At 39.3% G+C, this 14546-nt stretch overlaps 1 protein-coding gene across 2 annotated transcripts in view; it reads left to right on the plus strand.

The window, feature by feature from the left end:
• The window catches only part of mtus1a (microtubule associated tumor suppressor 1a), a 34704-nt gene extending 22461 nt beyond the window's left edge, over positions 1 to 12243 (plus strand). For both annotated transcript variants that reach the window (XM_072439886.1, XM_072439887.1), the window contains 7 exons: positions 2914 to 3128; positions 4110 to 4215; positions 4287 to 4360; positions 5025 to 5111; positions 7319 to 7444; positions 9173 to 9270; positions 10518 to 12243. In XM_072439886.1, coding sequence (XP_072295987.1) covers positions 2914 to 3128; positions 4110 to 4215; positions 4287 to 4360; positions 5025 to 5111; positions 7319 to 7444; positions 9173 to 9270; positions 10518 to 10749 — 938 coding nt within the window. In that variant the 3' untranslated portion in view covers positions 10750 to 12243. The remainder of the gene's footprint in view (positions 1 to 2913; positions 3129 to 4109; positions 4216 to 4286; positions 4361 to 5024; positions 5112 to 7318; positions 7445 to 9172; positions 9271 to 10517) is intronic.
• Positions 12244 to 14546: the final 2303 nt, after the last annotated feature.

Genomic DNA, 14546 nt, shown 5'->3' on the forward strand with positions numbered 1-14546 from the left:
AGGAAAGACGTGTGAAATGGGGGATGAAAGAGAAGGGAGGACATGCAGTAAATTGTCGGGATTCAAGCTCATGACACTGCAGCCAGCTGCACTAGGACCCTGGCGTACGTGTGCTGTGCCTTAACCACTCCGTCACCGGGCAACAGTTTGTTTTCTAAAAATACTTTAGCCTTTGGGTGAAAAAAACAATTTTCAGAAACGCCAATAATATTGGAGCAGCATTTAAGGACAATTATTAATCACACATGGTTTATTAAACGTGGATCTCACGTTAGAGAAGAAAACGGACAGGATTATTCAGCTGTCATCCTTAAGAGACTATTTTGTCAAGATTATATGTAATCCTTTATCCTAAACAGTGTTTATTTGTGCTTAAATTCAGTCGTGTTGTGCACATTTTACAGACATGTCTCTGTCCCACTGCTCACCCCTCCTTCACGACGTGGTCCTTCTCTATTTAGCAGACCAGATTGTGCACAGAGTTGTTTTTTAGGATTCGCAATGCATTGTGGTCTATATGGACCGGTCTACATTTCTAGGTACATTGTGAGAAATTTTGAGTGCTCTGCTGAAATGTCGTGTCCTGTGCAGGGGAAAGTGTGGACACTCGGACGCAGCCACTGCAGTTGTCTTTGCCTCATACGTTGGTCAGTGCAGGTGTCATTGTTTCTTCAGTCCAGACCAGGATGACTGTAGCTCTTTGGTCATGATTCCATGGCATGTTCCCCTGTTCATTTCCTGAGGCACGTCTCGTTAATACTGTTGTAAAAGGTGAGCAGACAGTCTGAGTAGACAGGACCCTCAGGGAGCTGCACGCGACCCCTGACCTCACGTCCCGGGGCAGGTCTATGGTCTCCTCTGATGCTGTTGGTGCTTTGACTCCGCCCATGACTCTGCCTCAAGACTCACACATGACTTGCCCCCTCTCTCTCTCTGCCTGTGGAGTCCAAACTTAACACATTTTACAAAGTGAGAAACACAAAAACTGAAGTGTTTATGTAGGGAAAACCAGTAGATGTAGTGATATTCTTATTTCTTTTATTTATTTGCATCTTTGTTCAACTTTGAAACCTGCTATGCCCATTTAATTTCAAAAACCCTTCAGCGATTAAGTCAAGATCATGTTTTGTATTTGTCTTTGTAAGGGCATTCAAACACATATTTTAGAATGCAATTTATCATGTAAAATAAAACAAAAAAAGGATGTCTACGGTCGTTTTAGTGTCACAGAATATTACTACTACAAATAAAAAGGTAATTGGTTATATAATAATGAAGTATAATAGTTATATGGATATTCTATCATATTTGTAACTAATCCCTATATTTGTAACTAATCCCTATATTACTAGTCTAAATGTTGACTTTTTCACATTGTACCTTTTTTAAAAGAAGGATTAGGAAGTAGGATTTCTGGTCATGCTTACATTTGTGTTGGGTTTCTTAATTCCTTTGCGTAACTCTAAACGCACACACTGTTCCTCCCTTTCACCTAAACATTATGTATATTACAGATTAAAGGCTGCGTGGTCAGTTCACATCAGGGTTGACTTGCCTTTTGAGCTCGGATTTAAACCCAAAGCCTCATATGACCAGATCTGTAGCACATGGTCGAGGAATGCAGAGCGGCACAGGCCAAAGTCTGAGAGTCACCGCCGCCACGGCAACGTATGTTCAATGTGGTCCATCAGTCCTATGTTTATGACCAGTGATCTTTGCAGCACCAGGACCACATTTGAGTCCTTTACTTAAGCCTGATGTAGTTCTGTCGTTCATTACAGCCCACGTTTAGTCAGGTTGGGCACAGTTTAGACCAGGGGTGGGCGATTATTTTCCTCCGAGGGCCATATTCGAATCCAGCGGAGGGCCGGCCCCCAATCATTGGTGTGAAAAAGAAAAAAATACATATATATATATATATATATATATATATATATATATATATATATATATATATATATATATATATATATATATATATATATATATATATATATATATATATATATATATATATATATATATATATATATATATATATATATATATATATATATATATATATATATATATATATATATATATATATATATAAAATATCTCTTTTCTGTCAAATATAGGCTATTGAATCTATTATTTAATTCATTTCATGTCATCTTTATTAAGGATAAGTGCAGACAGATGTTACAGACAGTTAAAAAATAGAAACTTTCTGGGGGCCAGATTAAAACATACAGAGGGCCACATCTTGCCCCTGGGGCCACAAATGCCCAGTTCTGGTTTAGACCTTGATTTACTCCTGGTTTAGTCCTTGTTTGGTCTTCGTGCTGTAGGACCAAACCAGAACTATTTGTGATTGGTCTTAAATGGTCTTGCTGGTGGCGCCTGATGTGTAATCTGTGTTGCTTTGCCGGTTTATCTCGCCGTTGCCCCCTTTTAAAGGCAGTGACCTGTTAAACTGCCCCTCGTGCTGCTGATAGTGTCCCCGGCGGGCTCAGTGCGTTCGGTGTCATGGTCTTAAACGGGAGACAGCTCATGGACTGTGTCACTGTTGCCCACTTCAGCGGTCAGATAAACGCCAGTGATGGAGACGAGTGCCAAGAACAGGAAGAAAGGTCACAAAGCTCCAACAGACACACGTTCTGTTTTATCGATTCATCAGGGTCTTTGTCAATTAACTCTGGGTTCATTGCACTTTTTCTTTTCCGAGGTTAGTTTCAGCAAATTGTCGGAGCTGTAATTGAACTCGCAGGTGATTTATTGTGGGTAAATGTAGCAGATCAGTGATTCAGAACAGTTCGATTCTCCTCCTTACCAGTGTTTGTCCAAAGAGAAAGTTACTGGCGTTCTGTAAAGTGTCTGATATCATAAACCGCATGCAGCTGAGCCGGTCTCGTCGTCTGGTGTTTGCAGTGAGCTCGGTGAACAGGTCCGAGTGCCTGGTCCAGGAGAAGGAGTCTCTGCAGGCGGCGCTGCAGGAGGCTCTGGAGCAGGTCCAAGCCCAGCACCACAGAGACCTGGAGGAGCTGGAGCAGAGGCTGAGAGAAGCTCACCACGACGAGAGGAGGGCGTATGAGGAGAAGAGCCGAGAGGAGCGGGAGAGGAGCGCACAGAGCCTGCACCAACAGGTCTGCGCTCACGACGCCAGGGCAGGCGTTTACTACGAGAGACCAGGCGTTTGACTGAGCAGCATGTGCTTTAAAACATCGAGGAACGGTCTCATAGTTGACGAGCATATGCTTTAAAACATCATATGCTTTAAAACATTGTCTTGAGCTTTACGATTTGATTCGTGATTTAGTTTTTGATGGCAAGATTCTGTTCTAAGTTGACATTTTAAACGCGTCCAGAACATTTAACAGAACGGAAATATGAACTCTTAAACTATTACAAGAATCTCACACACATACAGGCTTAGCGTTTTATTTTACTTAAAAATACATTATGTACGTTTCTCAAATAATTACAGTCTTAGTGATTTTCTAATTGAACTATACAGCATCTTACAGCCGTATGGTTCAGTCACCCTCAAAAGGAAAACAAGCTCTGAATACAACATGGATTATAAAGCTGCTAATATAATTGTAAATGTTTCCACAAATGTTTCGGAAATAATCCCTGCTTTTGTCCTTTACTCTTCAGTCACTACATATTAATATTATGGACAAAATAAGGGTTAAAATGGATCGCTGACGTCTTAGTCGACATTTAGATTTATAGTTTTCATTATTTTATTGTGATTGTAAAGGTTTTATTTGCAGAAAGGAGAAGGCATGAGATGAGCTTTGAGTTTGTACATTTATTCAATTAAACAAATATAGTTTTAGTCTGAACTCTGAACATTTGCAGCAGTTTTTGGTTTAGTTTTTCGAGAGCTTTTTTCCCCCCTTTTGGTCGACTAATTGAGGCTCTGTGAATGTCTTTAGTCGAAAACATTCAAACTAAAACATCTGAACTGATAAAGATGAATATACACCACACTCTAGCTTTTGCCAAAATACACAGAGGCAAAGGGCGGTGCCAATGTTTATCTAATTAGTATTATTTATCTAACCAGTTTAATATTTGCTGAGATATGAAACCAGTTGTCCCGCTTGGCCGTGTTCCAGATGCAGGAGCTGGAGGTCACTCATGAAGCCCTGAAGCTGAAGCTGGAGCAGAGCCACAGACATGAGCTGCAGAGTCTGACGCAGCAACACCAGCTCTCACTCCAGGGTAAACACGCATTTATTTAGTCCAAACTGACCTTTGAAAACTCTCGTCGCAAGTTCCCTTTTCCCCTGCAGAGCTCGGCGCCGGCCACACGGAGGAGCTGCAGTCCCTCAGCCAAACACTAAAAGATGCAGAGATGCTCCTGAATGTAAGTTTATTTGGTATTTGTGTTAAACTGTAGTATACAAAGGGCACATTTCCAATAAACTCTGCATGTGTCTGATAGTCAACTGGACAAAAAAACTCCTGGAGAATGAATAATGTATTACCGTATTTTTCGGAGTCGCACCTCCTGCCAAAAAATGCATAATAGAGAAGAAAAAAAACATATATAAGTCGCACTGGAGTATGAAATGCAGTTGCAAGTGTAAAAATAACAAATAATATGACATATAGGTCGCTCCGGAGTATAAGTATACATGTAAGTATAAGTTGCACCCCGGCCAAAACTATGAAAAATGGTGCAACTTATAGTCCGGAAAATACGGTAAATGTATTCCATAGATGATCTTTTTTAACTTCTGACTGATTTTTTTACTGTAAATAATCTGTTTTCTGTATAATATGTAAATTTGACTATTTACTACTATTTTTCTGTGCCATCTGTGACATATTTACTGCATGCTGAAGCGGCTTGGTCCTAATTTAAATAAGGAATGGAAGAATTATAACAAAAAAATACTTAAACATCATATTTACGTGCAAATAATAATACCAAAAATCTCGTCTTTCATCATCTGACTGTTCTTGTATGTATGTTTTTCCTGTAGATGTGTAATGCCATCTCTTAATGTTTGTGTGCTCGTCGACAGGAGAAGATCCAGGAGCTGACGTGGGAGAACGAGGCTCTGATGGAGAAACTGGCAGAGGAAGAGAACAGAAGGCGGGAGATGTCGCAGGTAAAAGGACCTCTTCAACCCACCGCCCTTATTTTACCACCAAGCTGCAAATGAACCGAGGGACAGTACAGAACGCTGATGAAACAAGGCTCATTGAGTGTGAATGAATGGAAATCCCTGGAAATAAAGTGCAGAGCAAAGCCTTCCTCGTCACAAGGTCCCATGACCAGACTCCTGCTTCGCTCTGAGCAAAACGGAAGAGGAAAGTGAGATTAGAGGACGGATTTATGCACTAGATTTATGCACTAGATAAATAAATAAATGTCATTAAGGGCGGCTGTTTTCCTTTGAAAGATTTAATTTGGTGAAGTCGATCTGCCCCTTAGAACCTGAAACGTGACGCTGCCACTCAACTTCTGCTCATAATATCAGCTTCTGCTCATAATATCAACTTCTGCTCATAATATCAACTTCTGCTCATAATATCAACTTCTGCTCATAATATCACCTTCTGCTCATAATATCACCTTCTGCTCATAATATCACCTTCTGCTCATAATATCAGCTTCTGCTCATAATATCACCTTCTGCTCATAATATCACCTTCTGCTCATAATATCACCTGCTCATAATATCAACTTCTGCTCATAATATCAGCTTCTGCTCATAATATCAACTTCTGCTCATAATATCAACTTCTGCTCATAATATCACCTTCTGCTCATAATATCACCTTCTGCTCATAATATCAGCTTCTGCTCATAATATCAACTTCTGCTCATAATATCACCTTCTGCTCATAATATCACCTTCTGCTCATAATATCAACTTCTGCTCATAATATCAACTTCTGCTCATAATATCACCTTCTGCTCATAATATCACCTTCTGCTCATAATATCAACTTCTGCTCATAATATCAGCTTCTGCTCATAATATCATCTTCTGCTCATAATATCATCTTCTGCTCATAATATCAGCTTCTGCTCATAATATCAGCTTCTGCTCATAATATCAGCTTCTGCTCATAATAATATCAGCTCATAATATCAGCTTCTGCTCATAATAATATCAACTTCTGTTCATAATAATATCAACTTCTGCTCATAATAATATCAACTTCTGCTCATAATAATATCAACTTCTGCTCATAATATCAACTTCTGCTCATAATATCAGCTTCTGCTCATAATATCAACTTCTGCTCATAATATCAACTTCTGCTCATAATATCACCTTCTGCTCATAATATCATCTTCTGCTCATAATATCATCTTCTGCTCATAATATCAGCTTCTGCTCATAATATCAGCTTCTGCTCATAATATCAGCTTCTGCTCATAATATCAGCTTCTGCTCATAATAATATCAGCTCATAATATCAGCTTCTGCTCATAATAATATCAACTTCTGTTCATAATAATATCAACTTCTGCTCATAATAATATCAACTTCTGCTCATAATAATATCAACTTCTGCTCATAATATCAACTTCTGCTCATAATAATATCAACTTCTGCTCATAATATCAACTTCTGCTCATATCAGCTTCTGCTCATAATAATATCAACTTCTGCTCATAATATCAACTTCTGCTCATAATAATATCAACTTCTGCTCATAATATCAGCTTCTGCTCATAATAATATCAGCTCATAATAATATCAGCTTCTGCTCATATCAGCTTCTGCTCATAATAATATCAACTTCTGCTCATAATATCAGCTTCTGCTCATAATATCACCTTCTGCTCATAATATCACCTTCTGCTCATAATAATATCAACTTCTGCTCATAATATCAACTTCTGCTCATAATAATATCAGCTTCTGCTCATAATAATATCTGCTCATAATAATATTAGCTTCTGCCAATAATATACAGTGTAAATAATGTCACAGAAATGTATTGTTCGCACACTGTAGATCAATCTCCTCATTTTACTCAATTTAGTGAAGCAGAATTCACTTAAAATCCACTACATCAAATCATTCGAACATGATTTTATTCTTTTTGCTATCGAATGACATTTTAACATGTAAAAATAACGGTGTCTTTTATTATAATGTGGTCTTTTATTTTATTTATTATTTAGTTATGACCTTTCTAAAACGATTCAGGAAAGGTCAAACTTTGTCTTTTCATCTATTGTTATCAGGGCTTTTGATTTATTCCTGTATAATCTTCTGCTTACAATCAAAGTCTAGATGCTTATATTCCATGTTCTTATGTTATAATACTCGTTGTTTCCCACACTCTGGATCAGATGTTCCAGAAGGATTCCCACACGGTTTATCTGGAGCAGGAGCTGGAAAGCATCAAAGTCGTGTTGGACTTGAAAAACCAACAACTGCATCAACAAGAGAAGAAGCTGATGGAGGTGGACAAACTGGTGAGTCCAGTGAAGTCCTGACCACGTGTGTGTGTGACTGTGATAATGACCATGTGTGTGTGTCACAGTGATAATGACCTTGTGTGTGTGTGTCACGGTGATAATGACCATGTGTGTGTGACTGTGATAATGACCACGTGTGTGTGTGACTGTGATAATGACCACGTGTGCGTGTCACGGTGATAATGACCGCGCGTGCGTGTCACGGTGATAATGACCGCTGACCGCGCGTGCGTGTCACGGTGATAATGACCGCGCGTGCGTGTCACGGTGATAATGACCGCGCGTGCGTGTCACGGTGATAATGACCGCGCGTGCGTGTCACGGTGATAATGACCGCGCGTGCGTGTCACGTGATAATGACCGCGTGTGCGTGTCACGGTGATAATGACCGCGTGTGCGTGTCACGGTGATAATGACCGCGTGTGTGCGTCACGGTGATAATGACCGCGTGTGTGCGTGTGTCACGGTGATGATGACCGCGCGTGCGTGCCACGTGATAATGACCGCGCGTGCGTGTCACGTGATAATGACCGCGTGTGTGCGTCACGGTGATAATGACCGCGTGTGTGCGTCACGTGATAATGACCGCGTGTGTGCGTCACGTGATAATGACCGCGTGTGTGCGTCACGGTGATAATGACCGCGTGTGTGCGTCACGGTGATAATGACCGCGTGTGTGCGTCACGTGATAATGACCGCGTGTGTGCGTCACGGTGATAATGACCGCGTGTGTGCGTCACGGTGATAATGGCCGCGTGGGTGTGTGTCACGGTGATAATGGCCGCGTGGGTGTGTGTCACGGTGATAATGGCCGCGTGGGTGTGTGTCACGGTGATAATGACCACCGCATGTGTGCGTCACGGTGATAATGACCGTGTGGGTGTGTGTCACGGTGATAATGACCGCATGTGTGCGTCACGGTGATAAAGACCACGTGTGTGTGCGTCACGGTGATAATGACCGCGTGTGTGTGTCACGGTGATAATGACCGCGTGTGTGTGTCACGGTGATAATGACCGTGTGTGTGTGTGTGTCACGGTGATAATGACCGCGTGTGTGTGTGTCACGGTGATAATGACCGTGTGTGTGTGTGTGTGTCACGGTGATAATGACCGCGTGTGTGTGTGTGTCACGGTGATAATGACCGCGTGTGTGTGTGTGTCACGGTGATAATGACCGTGTGTGTGTGTGTCACGGTGATAATGACCGCGTGTGTGTGTGTGTCACGGTGATAATGACCGCGTGTGTGTGTGTGTCACGGTGATAATGACCGTGTGTGTGTGTGTGTCACGGTGATAATGACCGCGTGTGTGTGTCACGGTGATAATGACCGCGTGTGTGTGTGTGTCACGGTGATAATGACCGTGTGTGTGTGTGTCACGGTGATAATGACCGCGTGTGTGTGTGTGTCACGGTGATAATGACCGTGTGTGTGTGTGTCACGGTGATAATGACCGCGTGTGTGTGTGTGTCACGGTGATAATGACCGCGTGTGTGTGTGTCACGGTGATAATGACCGTGTGTGTGTGTGTGTCACGGTGATAATGACCGTGTGTGTGTGTGTCACGGTGATAATGACCGCGTGTGTGTGTGTGTGTCACGGTGATAATGACCGCGTGTGTGTGTGTGTCACGGTGATAATGACCGCGTGTGTGTGTGTGTGTGTCACGGTGATAATGACCGTGTGTGCGTGTCACGGTGATAATGACCGCGCTCTGGTTCCAGATGGAGAAAGGCTTGAAGCTGGAAGAGTCTCTGAAGAAAGTGCAACAGGAAAATGAGGACCTGAAGGCTCGGATGGACCGGCACGCGGCGCTGTCCAGGTACAAACACAGGAACATGTCAGATAATGAGAGCGCCACAATGACTCTCAACAAAAGAGCAGGATATTTATGTTGTTTGTCTTTGTTTCACATCCGGGTGTTGGAAAACCAAATGTTACAAATGTGTTTTATTCAGTGTCATACTTTCTAGAGCCATAATCACATCTCGAATTACTGTGTTTTCCGGAGTATAAGTCGCACCAGCCAAAAAATGCATAATAGAGAAGAAAAAAACATATATAAGTTGCACTGGAGGATGAAATGCGGTTGCAAGTGTCAAAATAACAAATAATATCACATATAAGTCGCTCTGGAGTATAAGTATAAGTATGTAAGTATAAGTCGCACCCCGGCCCAAAACTATGAAAAAAGGTGCGACTTATAGTCCAGAAAATACAATATTTCTTTCAAGTCTCAAATGTTATTCCTCTAAAACCCATCTTTAAGCACTTTATTTTAAAATCCCTATGCTTTATTTTGTGTTCTTGTTTATTAATTTAAGAAGTACTTAAGTCATTGGCTTTTATTTTAAAGACTCTTATTATGAAAAATGTACATATTTTTTAGCTTCTGACCGTGTTATAACAGTGTTCCCTCGTCACAAACACACCTGGAGGAGCATTTAGCTTCTTTCACACTAGTTTGATGAATTGTGTTAAGTTCTCCGACATTTGAGTCCAGAGATCATCAGCAGACACGTTTATCACAACTGCGTGCTTACATTAGCATGAAGGGGGCAAGCTAGCTTTTGTTTAATCCATACATTATTTAAAAGGATCAAACATTACGCTAAAGGACTGTTTTTTTGTTTGTTATTATTCTAACATTGTTCCCACATCAAAAACACACCTGGAGTAGCATTTAGCAGAGTGTCAGAGTGTCTTCTCTGCTGTTTGTAAGTCCATAAATCGTTACCAGAGACATACCATATTTTCCGGACTATAAGTTGCACCTTTTTTCATAGTTTTGGCCCGGGTGCAACTTATACTTATATTTATACTCATATACTTATATGTGATCATATTTGTTAGTTTCACACTGCATTTCATACTCCAGTGCGACTTATATATGTTTTTTTCTTCTCTATTATGCATTTTTTGGCTGGTGCGACTTATACTCCAGCGCGACTTATAGTCCGGAAAATACGGCAATATAGTGCATAACAAGTGTCTTTTGCTTTTAAACGTTGGCTGCTGTTTAAACGTCCCGACACTCACGTTGTCCCGCCCGTGTCCCTCGTCCCTCAGACAGTTGTCCACAGACCAGGCTCTGCTGCAGGAGACGCTGCACAAAGAGTCCAAGATGAACAAGCGTCTGTCGATGGAGAACGAGGAGCTGATGTGGAAGCTGCACAACGGGGACGCGGGCAGCCCCCGGATGTTCAGCCCCGGCGCCCGCTCGCCCTCGCCCCACTTTAGCAGCCTGCAGTCGCCGCGCCCGCCCTCGCTCTACACCAGCCCCCCGGTGTCGCCCAGATAGCGCCCGGAGCACCCGCACGGAGACCACGGAGTCCACGGAGACTTTGAGGTTTGAACCGGACTTGTGGTGTTTGACGTTGAACTGAAGAAAACGCACTGGAGCACTTAAGACTTTTTGCCTTTTCACATCTGACACGTGGATGGGGGAAAACTCAGGAGACGTTCACTGTTTTTTTTTGTTATTTATAGTTCGGTTTACAGTCGTTCAGTGTGTAACGTGAGGCCTAAACGGTTTGTGAGAGCAGACGGTCAAAGACGCGGGCAAAAGGTCCAGTAACGAGTCGGTAAAATCAACTGAAACAAACAACAATAAACACTAATGTTGTCGTGATACTAACGATTCAAACTACATGTCTACACCACTGTGAAACTGTTTATTAGAATGTCATTTTCAACACAAATTAATATCACACGTCGATATGTTCATTGTTTTTCACGGTTGATTTCGTTGTTTTTTTCGAATTCAGAGAAAATGAGCTCGATAAGTTTGAATCTTTCATTTGAATTCATGTTTTACTGCAGTCACGCTTCATGTCGTTGGCTCTTTGAGTTCATAGTGTTAAAAGTAAAGCTTTATGTGTATTCTAAAGGCAGCTGGTCGCCCCAAACAGAACATCGCCCTCTGCTGGAGAAGCCACGTTCATAACTGTTAAAATACATGTGTCGATTCATCAGTTTAACGCTAATAAATGTCGTTTATATCGGTTCTGAGCATTCTAAAACTGTTCAAGAAGGGTTAAATATATATTATATCTAGTGTCTGTGTATTCATACTTTTGATCACTCGAACTACCGCTATTATTTAAACACAAACAAAACACCTTTATTTGGACCAGTAACTCTAAATTATAACCATAAAAAAAATCTAAAAGTGCATTTTCTCCTCGACTTTGCCAGTTACCCATCGGCCTTTTATTTGGTATCGAGTCCATATTGATTTACACCGGATGCCCTTCCTAACACACTTTATTTGTGCTTTATTATTGTCGTCTCTTCAAAGCTGTATATGGTTTAGTCTTCGCTCACGGCAATCGGAAACACATTTACTTAAGTCTTGAACACGGCACTATCACGGCTCACACTGAAGGAGACACACTTATTACATGATTGTACAACCAAAAAGGTCATTAATCGTCCAAAGTGTTCAAACTGTTCCACCCTTTTTCAATATGTCAAGCCTTAATCTCTTGTGTAACAAAGCCATTCACTTATGTCACTCAAACGCCTCCAATAAGCCATAAAGGATCCTTTTGGCCCTCAACACTTTGGTGGGATCCATCCGCAACTTTTACACCGTTTTCTTTGTTCACACTTGTGTTTCTTTGACCAAAGGACCAATCAAACATTTTGTACATGTGTTTTTTGTGTGAAATGACCCAGAGCAGCTTTAAACTGGTCTGTGCAGAGGAACATGAAGAGTTCACGTTTGTCAGAGTCACGTGGGAGTGCTTTTGTTTGGAACGCTTCGAAAATATGCAATTAATAAAGTCTTGTATCAAAAATGACAATGGAATGTTTTCTTTGTGCTAGTTCTTCTTCTGGTTTTATGTAGCTTTAATAAAAAGTGTGGAAAAACATTATGGAACTTAATTGAGGAAAAGAGAGTTTGTTTTTTCAGTCCGTCTAGATTAATTGGTGATGGTAATTGTCAAAAGTCTGAGTTCACAAACTATGTCAAAGTAAATAAACCTCAAAGTTACAATATTTCTTCTTCAAAATCCAGAGTCTATTTTTGAAGACAAAATGTTGTCAAATGCAACGCAAACAATTTTCAATGTAGAAAAAGTGCAATTGAGGATGATTCAGTTGAAAATAAATTAAAAAAATCAAATTGAACTATGATGAATGTCTCTGTAATTTTATATACACGTTTGTTTGTTTAGAGCTGCAATGATTAATCAGAATGATTATGAAGTCGACCATCAATTATCTGGACTGTACAAACTTTAAAACGCTTTTATAACGGAAACTATCACATTATTGAATCAAAATGTCATAATAAACCATTCCAAATTTGTATCAATAATAAACTTTATTTAGAAAATATTCCATCTAAAAACCTCAACATATTCATAATTCAACATATTAATTTATCATATTTAACCTTAATTTGGTTTAAATATATTTTAAAAGTCTCAGTACACAATATAAATAATTTGACTCTAATTGAAATAAATGATTCAAGTCAATTACTAAAGTAATCATCATATTGTAAAATGATTATGGAAGTTGCAATTTTAAACTGAGTAAAGAATGCACTGAAGAGGCCTGAGACCAGGAAAAGGGTGTTTTTTTTTATTTTTTATTTTTTACTCCATTTATTTTTGTTGTAAATTCTCAGATTGTGTTTTAAAATATTTCAGACTTTCTTTAGTTTGATCATTATTTTTGAGTGGATTTTTTGCGACTCAAGTGAACCTTCGACTGTGGAAAGAATTTGAGCAAAAGTGTAACAATGAGAGCAGTGCATTGTGGTCCGTCAGATCACATTCCTCATATGGAGATCGTTAGACGCAGTTCCTAAAACACCAGACGCAACATGAACCAGTTTCACTTTTATTCATTCAACACGTCAGGGAGAACTGCATTATTAAAGTCACTAACAACTGTTTTAACTGTCAAATTACATTTTCTTACCACATAAAGGTTGAAATATGTCGACTGAAGACTTCTAAGAGGATCATATTTATTTTTACAGATTTTTTAAACTTAATATTTACAGATAAAGTGTATTATTGATGGAAATTAGAAATTGTTGATTCTTTTTAGTCACAGTCTTTGTTATAAAAGGCGATTAATCGTTGCAGCTTCAGGGGCTTTAGGACAAAATACTGACACATTTAATCACAAAAAACAATTTCCCTGGCTGAGAAGTAATTCAAATGTATGTATTTGCTAAGACTAATATTATAGGCAATTATTTAAATAAATGGATTAGTCTAGATAAAACTTTCAGTCTAACCAGGATTAAACTACGACCACCATTGGTACATTTACACTGAAAAACATCAGATAACTCAATAATTGCATCAGATTGTGTGTTTAACATGAAAAATGATAAATCTGAGTAAATAGATTTTAGAAGCACCTTTTTTTTATATTTTAAAATGCATACATTTGTTGTGCAAGGCAAAAAATGGCAATCAAAGAAATGAGATGGAACTATTAACATGTCAATAATCTGATAATCCCAGAAATGTATTATTTATTTATTATTCTTTATTTCAATTGTTAATTAACTTAAAGTATCATCACAACCGAAAAGGAGCAGAGAGATGGAAAAAAATCTTATAAATATCTGCCCCTTTCTTGAAATTTCATACAACAAAAAACAAAAAAAACGAGATTGTTCTGAACACATTTTGTTTAGACGACTTGTTTTATATTTTACATTTACAACATGCCACACTTCAATGGTTGAGTCTTCCGCCCCCATTTTTAATTATTCTCGTCATATGATTTGATTGTTATTGCCATAAACTGTAATAATAGTCAGTAGTGGATGTTTTTAAATGACAAACCAAAGAGTTCCAGAGTTTTATTCCTTTATATTCCTGTTTGTTTCTGTGTGGTCCGGGCAAAGGGCCGGAGATAGGTGGAGCGTGAGTCTTGATGATGAAGGTTATTTTGTGTTTTTATTCAGATTTTTTTTATTTATTTATTTTTTTACATCGAATTTATTTTTTGCATCGAATTTAAATTTTCTTGACATCGAATTAATTTTTTTTACATTGTTTTTAAATTCGATGTAAAAAAAATAATACAATGTAATCATAGTTATATACAATGAATATTTTT

Source organism: Eucyclogobius newberryi, unplaced genomic scaffold, assembly GCF_026437365.1.
Source record: "Eucyclogobius newberryi isolate DKJ021-1_F unplaced genomic scaffold, fEucNew1.0.hap1 SCAF_11, whole genome shotgun sequence".
NCBI classification, from domain to species: Eukaryota; Metazoa; Chordata; class Actinopteri; order Gobiiformes; family Gobiidae; genus Eucyclogobius; species Eucyclogobius newberryi.